General features: G+C 40.6%; 1 protein-coding gene across 1 annotated transcript in view; it reads left to right on the top strand.

Moving 5' to 3' along the window:
- LOC126484590 (E3 ubiquitin-protein ligase MARCHF2-like) overlaps positions 1 to 13,392 on the top strand; it is a 100,109-nt gene that overhangs the window by 71,375 nt on the left and 15,342 nt on the right. Inside the window, exon 3 of the mRNA XM_050108153.1 lies at positions 517 to 667. Within this exon, the coding sequence (XP_049964110.1) occupies positions 517 to 667 (151 nt within the window). The remainder of the gene's footprint in view (positions 1 to 516; positions 668 to 13,392) is intronic.

Consider the following 13,392-nt stretch of genomic DNA (forward strand, 5'->3'; position numbering starts at 1 on the left):
TTTGGTATTTATCACCAGAATGAATCTTTCAATCTACAGCGGAGGGTGTGATGTTTTGAAAACTCATGACAATTTAAAACTGTGTGCTAGATTAGGACTCATCCTTGGATCTGTGCTTTTCGCAGGCACTGCTCTTACCAGCTGAGCTACCCATGCGTAATTCCTGACCCATCCTCACAGTTTAAAATCTTTCTCTACTTGTCTCCTTTACAGAGAAGAAATACAAATTTATTGTGAATAAAGATGACTATGGAACACTCAACAGAATAATACACTGACAAAAATGGCAAAATGATTTATAAATAATAACACTAAAATTAACTGGTTCATTCTTGTTGTTTCACAGCTTGCATTGAGTAAATAAACTTTTAATAGTTCATCCTAACTAACTATAATGCTTACACAGCATTACTTAACTAAAAAAAGTGATGTTATTGCCCTGAATACACTCTGATCTTGGCTGTCTTTAAGACAGAAATATATGCACTGTATGTTTATGTGATGTCTTCCTTCCAGAGGTATTACAACAAGTTTGAGAAGATGGCTTGAACGGCCCTCACAAGAGTCACTTATAAAGAATATAACAGTCCTGGCAGCAATGACACCACTGCAGTTATGGATGAATTGTGCTGGAAGTGTTGCAGAAGCTGTCCTTGATTCAGAGAATGTATGTACACATAGGTATAATGCAAGCATTAAGAAAGAACTTACGTGTGTAGTATCATCCGCAAAACTATTGCTCTCCAAGCAACTTTTCTTTTCTTAATATAAGGTAGCCTATTGACATTTAATTTGATTTATTCCAAATTCACAAAGTCTTATGTGGGATTCAGTCAGTCTGGTACAAGTAACTTAGTCTCTATAAATGTTTGCTTTAATCCAGTTTCAAGTAGCTGGATGTCAGCCTTGTTTAGCTGATCTATAAGGTGAACCTGAATTCTACCAACAAAATTTCGGTGTTTGTTCAAGTACATTTTCTGGATATTTTGGAATAAGGAACCCTAGTCTCCCGTGGTTTGTTACCAAGTAAGTGCATTAGTTTGATTTCTTATTCCCATTTATCTTTGTATCTACATTACACTGACGGTATCTGCACAGGGTCTAAGCAAGGTGAGCTCAATTACAGATCCCCCATGTATGCTACATAGAGGTGTCTTTTCTAGCCACTGTATTGATCTGGGGGTGGCAGAGTACTTGCAGAACTTCCTCTTTAAGTTAAGTGAAATGTTGAGACCTCTGGTAGAAAAAGCAGCATCAGGTAAAGGAATTATTACAACAGACTGGATAGCAAATTTTGAGAGTGAGAATCTTAAGCTATTATTTGTTAACTGCTGGAGTATTTGCAGCAAACTCCCAGAACTCACATATCTTGTAGAAAGAGCAGTTACCCCTACATCATACTAGGAACTGAGAATTGGTTGAAATCCTAAGCAGAGAGTAGGGAAATTTTTGACAACATGTGGAATATACATTGCAAAGATAATTAGATTCCCAGAAGGAATACTGTTTGTAGCAACAAGCAGAAACATAAGGTCTAGCAGGGTCTGAAATTAATCAACTGCAAACTGATATGAGCAAGAATGACCAGAGTTGGTGGATTTAGGTTAATAATTGGATGTTTCTACCAACAGCCAGATTCAAATACATGGGTCATAGAGCCATTACACTTAACTTAATCTCAATACCACAGAAATAATCTGAATACACTACAGTAATAAGAGATGATAGTGACCTGCTCACTGTCAACTGGGAAAGCTGTGCGTACATTATCAGCAGTAAGGGAAAAAAGTTTTGAAAGTGATACTGAATATATTAACCAACAACAGCCTCAAACAACTATTCACAAAACCCACACACAGAAACAATATTTTAGACCCCCTGGCTGCAAACAGACCTGATCTTCTTGAGAGTGTCACTAATGAGAGATGATTAGTAACCACCATGCTATTACAAGAATGATCATCATCAAAGGCAAAAAGAAAGGCAGGAGAGTATGTGCATTTGATCAAACTGATAGACAGTTATTAACAACCTATTTAAAAGATAAATTGCAAACATTTAATTCAGATTCATCAAAGCAGAACAAGTGTAGGTAAAGATACAAGATGTAAACTGTGGTCTAAATAGACACATACCACAAAAAGCAATAAAAGATGGTTTTGTTTTCATGGTACCTTTCAGATAATATTGCAAAAAAAAACAGTGACTATTACACTCTCACTACAAAAGAGTCTGTACGGAAACTGTCTGAGAAAACTTAATAGCAGTGTAGGCATTCATGGGAAGTGCTATGCTTCAAGTCTACAATAATTTCTTCAGTCAGATCCTGATGAAAGATCTTTTCAGAAGATCCTAGGAAGGTCTTGTCATATGCAATGAAGAGATTCAAGCCTCACATTCAATCTCTTGTGGACCTGCCTGGTGTTGAAACTGAAAGTTGCAAGAATATTAAATTTGTCAATTAAAAATGTATTTTTGTACAAGGATACTATTGTACCAATGTCTGACCACTGTGCAGACTTACAAATGAGAATACTGATATCAGAAGAAGAAGAGGGAAGGAAGGAAGGAAGAAAGAAAGAAAGTTGCTCCAAGCAATCAATGTACCAGCTCTGATGGAAATTCAGGTCAGATTCTACTGCTCCAAGCAGTCAAAGCTCCATCCCTGATGGGAGTATAAGTTAGATTCTACACACATCAAAAAAAGTGTTGCATCACCCCGGTTTCCAGAACTCCTGAATTAGACGTTGACTGTGCATATTGTATCACAGACACAGTCCCTTTGACTGTTCAGAGATCTCACTAAACCCACCCAAAGATGTAAACAACTATGCATGAGCAGCGCCTATTAGATGGAGGGGGTCTGACAGCCAATCAGTTCCAGTCTTTCCACCAGGAAGGAGGTACACGGCTCATGTTGTCTGTAGTTCAACCATGCCTAGACGGTCAATACCATGGTTCGATCGCGTCTGCATTGTTACTTTGTGGCAGGAAGGGCTCTCAACAAGGGAAGTGTCCAAGTGTCTCGGAGTGAACCAAAGCAATTTTGTTTGGGCATGGAGGAGATACAGAGAGGCAGGAACTGTTGATGGCATGCCTCGCTCAGGCTGCCCAAGGGCTACTACTGCAGTGGATGACTGCTACCCATGGATTATGGCTCGGAGGAACCCTGACAGCAACGCCACCATGTTGAATAACGCTTTTCATGCAGAGACAGGACGTCATATTATGACTTCAACTGTGTGCAATAGGCTGCATGATGTGCAACTTCACTCCCAACGTCCATGGTGTGGTCCATTTTTCCAACCACAACACCATGCAGATGGGCCTAGTAACATGCCAAATGGACCGCTCAGGATGGGCATCATGTTCTCTTCACCAATGAGTGTTCCATATGCCTTCAGTCAGACAATCATTCGAGATGTGTTTAGAGGCAACCCGGTCAGGCTGAATGCCTTCGACACACTGTCCAGCCAGTGCAGCAAAGTGGAGGTTCCCTCCTGTTTTGGGATAACATTATGTGGGGCTGACGTACACTGCTGGTGGTCATGAAAGGCACTGTAACGGCTGTACCATATGTGAATGCCATCCTCCGACCAATAGTGCAACCATATTGGCTACATATTGGCGAGGCATTCATCTTCATGGACGACAATTCACCCTCCCATCATGCACATCTTGTGAATGACTTCCTTCAGGATAACAACATTGCTCGACTAGAGTGACCAGCATTTTCTCCAGTCACCTATTGAACATTCCTGGGATAGATTGAAAAGGGCTGTTTATGGACAACGTGATCCGCCAACTACTCTGAGGGATCTTCGCCGAATCACCATTGAGGAGTGGGACAATCTGGACCAACAATACCCTGATGAACTTGTGGATAGTATGCCACGACGAATACAGGCATGCATCATTGCAAGAAGAAATGCTACCGGGTATTAGAGGTACCAGTGTCTACAGCAATCTGGACCACCACCTCTGAAGGTCTTGCTGTATGGTGATACAGCCTGCAATGTGTGATTTTTATGAGGAACAAAAAGGGCAGAAATGATGTTTATGTTGATCTCATTCCAATTTTCTGTACAAGTTCTGGAACTCTCGGAACCGAGGTGCTGCAAAACTTTTTTTTAATGTGTGGACATCGAATGGGCTTCAGAATTAGCCCCTTTCCTATCTTGTATGTATTGAGGATCTCTTCTGCAATGAATAGTGCCATGAGGCTGGAGAACAACAAAGATCACTTCCGTTTACAAAACCAGCTACAGCTTGGATATAGAGAATTACATACCAATATCACTGACGCCAGTCAGATCCAGGAACCTGAGGCTTGTTCTGAGCTTTAAAATTATGATATTTCTGGAGGAGGTGGGTGACGCAGCAGCACATTGTTACCTAATAATCAAAATAAGGAGAATGTTTGCAGGTATGCGATTAGCTCAATGAATTTTTTTCTAATAGAACATGGTTCATTATACTCAGTTATGTATTCAACAGAAATAAAGGTAACACTCAGTGTGCTCCAAGGAAGTTAGTTAGTTCATTAGTTTCACATTCCATGATAGAGTGTTATGATGGGGAATGAGTCATTTTACATTCACATCACAAATTAATTTGTACATACAATTTCATTCTGAACATTTCTAAGCTTTTTATTTTTATATTATTTTATTTTTATTACAAAAAGAAAAAAGATGTACAGATGTGAGTTAGTATTCCTAACCACCACCTTTACACATTACAGTTATAGAAATTCTTCCACAGAACAGAAGAGGTCATCAAGGAGAAACTTTCTCAGTTTGTTTTCAAATTTTACTTTGTTGTCTATCAGACATTTTATATCACTGGGTAAGTGATCAAAAACTTTTGTTTCAGCATTGTGCACCCCTCTTTGTGCTGAAGACAATCTTAATGTGGAATAATGAATTTCATTTTTCCTTCTGGTATTGTAATTATGTGCACCATTGTTCCTTTTGAATGGTTGTGGATTATTTATAACAAACTTCACTTAGGGAATAAATATACTGTGAAGCAGTAGTCAGAATGCCCAACACCTTAAACGGATGTGTACAATATGACTGATGGTGATCACCACATATAAGGGGTGTTCAAAAAGAAACAAGCCGGAGTTGGAATGTTTAAACCAGTGACAGGAGGGTAATATTGTGGCGTTTGTAATGAGGTGTGGTTCTGACCAGAGCGTGGAAGTTCACAGCCCATAGCTTGAGGGGACGCGTGCACGTCACGTGAGTATACAGAGCTAGCAGCAACATGCGTCAATCGACCAACGCTGCCAGTCGCATTGCAAACAGTGATGTGGAGGTGTCAAAAGAAGAGCAAAGAATTGTTGTTTGTTTTCTGACAGCGGAAGGAGTAGGAGGAATGGACATTCGTTGACGAATGTCACAAGTGTACGGTGAACACTGCATGTCCCTTGCAAGGGTCAAGGCATGGCACTAGCACGTCAGGGCAGGACTGGTGTCGTTAGCCGATGAAGCACGGTCTGGAGCATCACACTGCATTACCAATGACGTCATCTAGTTGGTGGAAGCACTCATTACCCAGGACCGCTGACTAACATTGAAAGCCATAGCGCCATGGTCAGATTGAGCGTTGGAAGCGTTCACCCCATCATGAAGGAATGACTGCACATGTGCAAAGTGTGTGCCCAATGGTTGCCCCACAGTCTTCAGCCGCACCAGGAAGCATGTCAAATGGGCCACTGTCTTGCTCATCTGCAGCACTATGCTTGGGAAGGGAATGCATTCCAGGCACAAATGGTGGCTGGAGGTGAATCATGGTGTCATCACTTCGAACCAGAATCAAAATGACAAAGTCTCCAGTGGAAACATCTAGTGTCACCACCACCAAAAAAAGCCAATTCCATACACACGAATGCAGGAAAGGTTATGATTACATTCTTCTTTGACCAAGATGGCCTCCTCCTGATTCCCTTCCTGCAGCGTGGGACAGCAGTGAATGCCCAGTGTTACTCGAAAACCTTGACCACCCTTTACCAAGCAATCAAATCAAAATGACCAGGCAATCTCACCCATGGGGTCATTCTGCTCCACAACAATGCAAAGCCTCATATGGCCAACACATTCGCGGCACTCTTGCAGAAATTCAAATGGGTTGTTCTCGGCCACCCTCCATACAGTCCAGATCTCTCTCCCTGTGATTACGCCATTTTTGGTCCTTTAAAAAGGCTCTGACCATTCACTGCCTTCTGTCACAGTGGGAGAAGTGTCTCAACAGCCAGGGTCAATACTTTGAACATACAGGTACTGGTCTCTGTAATTGTGCCTCTGGCTTGTTTCTTTTTGAACACCCCTTATATTAATCTTACAATGCATTTTTGCACAATGAAGATTTTCTTTCTTAAAGATAAGGTATCCCAGAAAAATTATTCCATATGAAATTATTGAATGAAAAATATTCAAAATAAGTCGACTTACTGATTTGTCTCTCCCCAAGATTTGCAATAATTCTAAGTGCAATTGTGGCTGAACTGAGTTGTTTTAGGAGTTTCAAAATGTGTTTTTGCCAGTTTAAATTCTCATCAATATCGACCCCTAAGAATTTTGAAGTTTCCACACTACTTATTATTTCCTCACCATGTGTTATGCTTATCAGTGGTGTAGTGTCTCTAGATGTGCAGAACGAAATATGTTGCGTCTTTTTAAAATTGAGGATGAGAGCATTCACAGGAAACCAGTCAATGATACTTTGGTTGCCATTTCTTCTGTTTCTGTATGTGTGCTTGGATTTATTACAATACTAACATCATCTACAAAAAGAGCAATATTAACATCATCTGTATATGAGACAGAATTTTATTTATGTGTATGAGGAATAGTAGTGTAGCAAGATTGAACATTGGGGAACCCTATATGTGATTTCTCCCCAATCAGAATTATGTCCCTGGATTGTGTTGCTTGAATTACTAACTACAACTTTCTGCATTGTTTTAGTTATATACGACATTATCCTTTGGTTGGCTACACCATTAATCCCATAAAACTTCAATTTGTGCAGGAGAATACTGTTACTCACACTGTCAAAAGCCTTAGAGGGGTCACAGAAAATACCAACTGGCACTATTTTATTATTTAATGCTAGTAAAATCTGGCGAGTGAAAATGTAAATGGCAGTCTCAGTAGTGCAATCCTTCTTAAACCCTAACTGTAATTTGCTAAGGATACTGTGGCTGCTAAGATGAGATACTATTCTAGGATACATCATCTTCTCAAAAATTTTGCAGAATTATGTCAGCAGTGAAACAGGTTGTTTCTTATTGACATCTCTCATCACCTTTCTTAAAGAGGGGTTTAACAGTGGCGTACTTCAGTCGCTCTGGAAAAAGGCCCTGAGTTAGTGAGGCATTACATATTTCAGATGAGATAGGGCTTATTACACAGGAACAAATATTTAGTATTCTATTGGAAATACCATCAAAACCAGGTGAGCTTTTATTTTTGAGAGAATGTATAATTTTCTTAATTTCAGCAGGAGAAGTTGCATGTACATTCATATGACTGAATTTTATGAAAAATAAATTTTCAGCATATTGCTGTGATTGTGCTCTTGAACTGTTTGTCCATATTCTTTCCACTATATTTAAGTCATGATTATTCAATGTATTTTCTACCTGTGACTCATCATTTATAGCCCTTGATTCAGTTCAGTAGTGATATTATTTTGTTCTGTGGCTGGTTGTCCTGCCTCTCATTTCACTGTATTGCAAATAGCCTTAAGTCTGTTGCCAGAAGTACTGATTTCCAATATTATGCGCATGTTCCTTGATTTTTCTTAATAACCTTTCTTAGAACTAACTGCGTAGTTTTTGTTGCATGCGTAGGAAGCATAATAGGATCTGTAATATCACCAATAAATGATTTATTTTACCCTGATGGTACTGTTTTCTAAAGGAAAAGTATGATTGTTGGACAATCAAAAAAAAATGCAAAAAGACTGTCATAATTTCTCTTTAGTGTAATTAATGACAGCTCTATCTTTCAAATGGATAATTACAAGATAATGTCAATAACAAAGATGAAGATCTCAATAGTAGCTGATTATAAGATTAGTTATCAAAATCTTGAGCACATCACATTGTAAGGGTGTTTAGCGGCTATTTTAAGAAGTAATATGAAATGGGACAAACGTGTAAAGTAAATGTTATGGGAGACAACTGGGATAGCCCAATGCATCTGTAAAGGACATCACATACAAGACACTACTGTTCAAGCATTTGAAGTCACTATCAAGTAGGCATGAATACCGTCATCAAGCAATTCAAACATACTCTGTTATGATCACAACAGTATGGTAAGCCCATATGAAAATATAACAGAGATGCTCAGGGACCTAAATTGCAATCCTTACAAGAAAGACTGTGTATTTCTTGCAACACTCTGCCAGATAAATATAACACTCTGTCAGATAAATTTAGAGAACATCAGGCTGATGAAGACCATGTGACCATTTTGCTGCTACCATTATACACCTCGTACAGAAATAATGACAACAGGGCTAGAGAGATTAGGGTATTAACAGAGGACATAGACAGTCATTTCTACCTTGATAAATACCCAGCTTGGATGGAACAGAAAATGCTATTGTTAGTACAAAGTACTCTCCCACTATGTACTCCACAATGGCATATGTACACTACTGGCCATTAAAATTGCTACACCAAGAAGAAATGCAGATGATAAATGGGTATTCATTGGACAAATACATTATACTAGAACTTATATGTGATTACATTTTCATGCAATTTGGGTGCATAGATCCTGAGAAATCAGTATCCAGAACAACCACCTCTGGTCGTAATAACGGCCTTGATACGCCTGGGCATTGAGGCAAACAGAGCTTGGATGACGTGTACAGGTACAGCTGCCCATGCAGCTTCAACACAATACCACAGTTCATCAAGAATAGTGACTGGCGTATTGTGATGAGCCAGTTGCTCGGCCACCATTGACCAGACATTTGCAATTGGTGAGAGATCTGGAGAATATGCTGGCCAGGGCAGCAGTCGAACATTTTCTGTATCCAGAAAGGCCCGTACAGGACCTGCAACATGCAGTCGTGCATTATCCCACTAAAATGTAGGGTATCCCAGGGATCGAATGAAGGGTAGAGCCACGGGTCGTAACACATCTGAAATGTAATGTCCACTGTTCAAAGTGCCGTCAATGTGAACAAGAGGTGACTGAGACGTGTAACCAGTGGCACCCCATACCATCATGCCGGGTGATACGTCACTATGGCGATGGCAAATACACACTTCCAATGTGTGTTCATCACGATGTCGCCAAACACGGATGCGACCATCATGATGCTGTAAACAGAACCTGGGTTCATCCGAAATAATGACGTTTTGCCATTCGTGCACCCAGGTTCGTCGTTGAGTACACCATCACAAGCGCTCCTGTCTGTGATGCAGCGTAAAGGGTAACCGCAGCCATGGTCTCCGAGCTGATAATTCATGCTGCTGCAAATGTCGTCGGACTGTTCGTGCAGATGATTGTTGTCTTGCAAATGTCCCCATCTGTTGACTCAGGGATTGAGACGTGGCTGCACGATCCGTTACAGCCATGTAGATAAGATGCCTGTCATCTCGACTGCTTGTGATCTGCCATGTTACCCTATTGAACCCAGCGATTCCATATTCTGCTAACCGTCATTGGATCTCAACCAACACAAGCAGCAATGTTGTGATATGATAAACCGCAATCGCAATACGCTACAAGCTGACCTTTATCAAAGTCAGAAACATGATGGTACGGATTTCTCCTCCTTACACGAGGCATCACAACAACGTTTCACCAGGCAACGTCGGTCAACTGCTGTTTGTGTATGAGAAATCGGTTGGAAACTTTCCTCATGTCAGCACGTTGTAGGTGTTGCCACTGGCGCCAACCTTGTGTGAATGCTCTGAAAAGCTAATCATTTGCATAACACAGCATCTTCTTCCTGCCGGTTAAATTTCACATCTGTAGCACGTCATCTTTGTGGTGTAGCAATTTTAATGGCCAGTAGTGTAGATGTGCACAGGCAGTATTGTCCCCTTATTCCTATTAGTGGCTTCAATCAGTTTACTGTATCATCCTATTTTCATATTAAGTCAAATGTGTAACTGTAATTGACTAAACATTTTAATTTATTACATTTCCCCCTATTGTTAGTATCATTAAATTTGTCTTCTGTTGTTGACTGCCCACCTTCCATTTTGGCAAAAAAAATTATCTACTTTCTTCTTTAAACACTGCACAAGAAATTTGTGCTGAATGCTAAATATTTAATATAGCCATACCACTTAAAATTGTTAATCAAATTTAATAATGTCAACACACAAGCTGCTAAAGCTCAATAACAGACATAACAAAAGTTTACCTTTTGTATCACATTTCATGTATTATTATTTTGAAATATCAAAATAATTTTGTTTCATTACACATAAACAATTTATTAAACCACTGTGAACTACATGGCAGAGATTTTGATCCAGTTGTGTTAGCAATGTGATTGTTCTAATCTCCCCATATCTGCATACCTACTGCACATTGCATCCACTTGAGCTTGTTAACTGTATTCCCCTCCTCAGTTATAGGTGACTATAGTATCACTAGAGCATGGTAACTGTGTGGAGCAGTAAAACTGCGTAAGTCACTAGTCAAACTGGTGAGAGTAGTGCAAGAGTGAATTGGCAGACCAACAAGAACCCAATAACAAGCCATGGTGATTGTAAGCCAATGTTATAAGGGTGTGCATGTTAGAAAGCAGTGTGTGATGCATTCTGTGCAGAGAGAGAGAGAGAGAGAGTGCTTTCCAGCCATCACTTACACTGGTAATCAGCAACACTGGACAGGCACTACACTGGCCTGCTGTTTCTATTTCTGACTCGTCCTAGTTGAATAGGTAAAGTATCTCTGTTGCTTCTCAATGTAATCCTTGATTTGTCTTCTTTATGTCCCTGCCATTATACCCATTACTCATGGTAGACAATCCACCGAGTACCGTAAGGGTTCAGGAAAACTGTGTACATACGCACTGAAGAAAGTCATCAGCCAGTTAGCCTTAATGATATGAAGATGGCATCTGTTCTTTCAGACATGTCCGAAACAACAGATGCCAATGGTGACCATGCAGCTCTCTAGAATGAAATTACAATTAAATTAATATCATTAGCTGCTGACGGGCACTGATATATATCAACGGGGACAGTTGAAAATGTGTGCCCCAACCGGGACTAGAATCCAGGATCTCCTGCTTACATGGCAGCTGCACGGTCACCAATGGCATCTGCTCTTTTGGGCATGTCCAAAAGAACAGATGCCATTGCATCTGATCATTTGGACATGTCCGAAAGAACAGATGCCATCTTCACATCTGATGTTAGGTCACTAGATGTTGGGCCCACCATACTCTCCAGTGGTGCCTCACAACGTAGGGATGAGAAGATGCTGATCTGGACACAGATAAAGTCTCCGCTTTTAAGTATAAACTGATATCAGCATTATAGTATTATGAATAACTTCTCCCCTTTGCTTGGCACGTAGAGTGGTAAACGGCCAGGCTGAGGCTGGGACCAGTTTAATAAGTGAGGACGTTTGATGTTGGTATCATCAAGCATCATCTCGTCTCATAATGTGCACACAGGGTTGGCCAGCCTGGTCTTTTGGTTGCAAGACAGTATTTGGCCTTGCATTCTGATGCATGGGAGTTAGGAGAGATGAAAGTGGAAGAGAGGACTCAGTTGCTCCAAAATGGCTTTCACATGCTACAAACGTTTACAGTGGGATTGCAGATCATAATGGTGCTATGTCAGGGTCACTGGTACGGGAAGTGGTGGGGACATGGTTGGCCTACTCCCACTGATGGGATGAAGGATTGTTCTGCTGTGCTGCTTGTCTCCCCCTTGGATAGTAGCACCGTCTGTGATGGGTATTACAGCCAAAGTTGATCTCTGTCTGGTCACAACTTTAAAAAGCTGGCATTCTGAGGCTCATCACAGCACTTCAAATCCATCCCAGGAACCTACCAAAGGTGTGAGCCTAGACTTGGGTCCCTGCATAATAGCAGCAAGAATATGAGTGCAGGCAGTGTGCTTGCTATGTCAGCTGCAGACATTCAAATAATGTGCGATGTCTGTGCCCATGCAGAATTTTGGCTAGACTAATTTTGTTGACAGGGTACATTGGTATTTAGTGGGGGAAACTAATTGTGAGTCATTCAGATTATGTCTACACCATGGCATTCTGCATTTGTGTTTGGAAAGTCCTGATCATCTGCTCCATCATAATTGAATAATGAATGAAAGAGTACTGTCTAAGTTGTTATGGGAACAGAAGTGCTAAAATGCAGTGGCTCTGACCTGGGGCCCATTGTTGGACACAATAGTTTAGGGAGTAGCTTCTCTTCCAAAAATATTAGCCATGACGTGGATTGTGGCTGCTACAGAGGTGGTTGACATCTGTGCTATAAACAGCCCCTGTTGTTCAAGAAGTGTCCCTCTCTCCCTCTCATACTAGGGTGCAAGTGACCTGCCCTCTCTTTTTAACCTTCCCCAATTTCTCCCTCTCTCTTCTCTAAGGAAGAAACTATTAGTTCCAAAAGCAAGGATAGTATATTTGCTGTGGTATGTGTTTATTGGTAGTATTGGCATTTTCCCCTCTTGAAGTAAGTGGTGGACAGCAACTGTGTCCCATAATTTGAAATGAATACAATGGTAGATAAATGGGAACCTTTGAGAGATGACATAATGAAGGCAGCAGAGGAAAAATAGTTAAAAAGTCAGTGCACAACAGAAATTCTTTGATAACACAAGAGATACCAAATTTAATTAATGGAAGGAGAAAATATAAAAGTGCAGTAAGTGAAGCAGACACAGAAAATCATCTTAGGTCTCGTCACCCTATCTGGAGAGACACTGATTTGGAGGACAACTATGATGTTACTGCCAGATGGACTAGGCATGTTGTCAACAATAAAGAAATTAGGAACTTGGAATTAACTCACAAGCACTTGATAGAACTCTAGGAATGGATCTACCGTGTCAAATATGGAGCCACCTGAACTGGTTTTGAGTAGGCATTGGTAGATGTCAAGACATGTTGTTCAAATGGGTTCCTGAAAACCTCGCCAGAGTGCTATTGTGGAGCACTGTATCAGACCATGGACCACATCCTAAGTTAGTGCCCCAGCAGATCATTCCTAGGAGGCATCACGGAGCTGCACTCCACGTCTGTGGCAGCAGTCGCTTGGCTCTCTGATATTGTTTAGGTTTAGGTTTCTAGCTTCCTGTAATTTTTTTTTTCTGCACTTGTTGAGACTAGGTATATTTCATTCCCAAATGTGTACATTTTAACTGTCTGACCAGAA

This window comes from Schistocerca serialis, chromosome 6 (genome assembly GCF_023864345.2).
Source record: "Schistocerca serialis cubense isolate TAMUIC-IGC-003099 chromosome 6, iqSchSeri2.2, whole genome shotgun sequence".
In the NCBI taxonomy this organism is placed as follows: Eukaryota; Metazoa; Arthropoda; class Insecta; order Orthoptera; family Acrididae; genus Schistocerca; species Schistocerca serialis.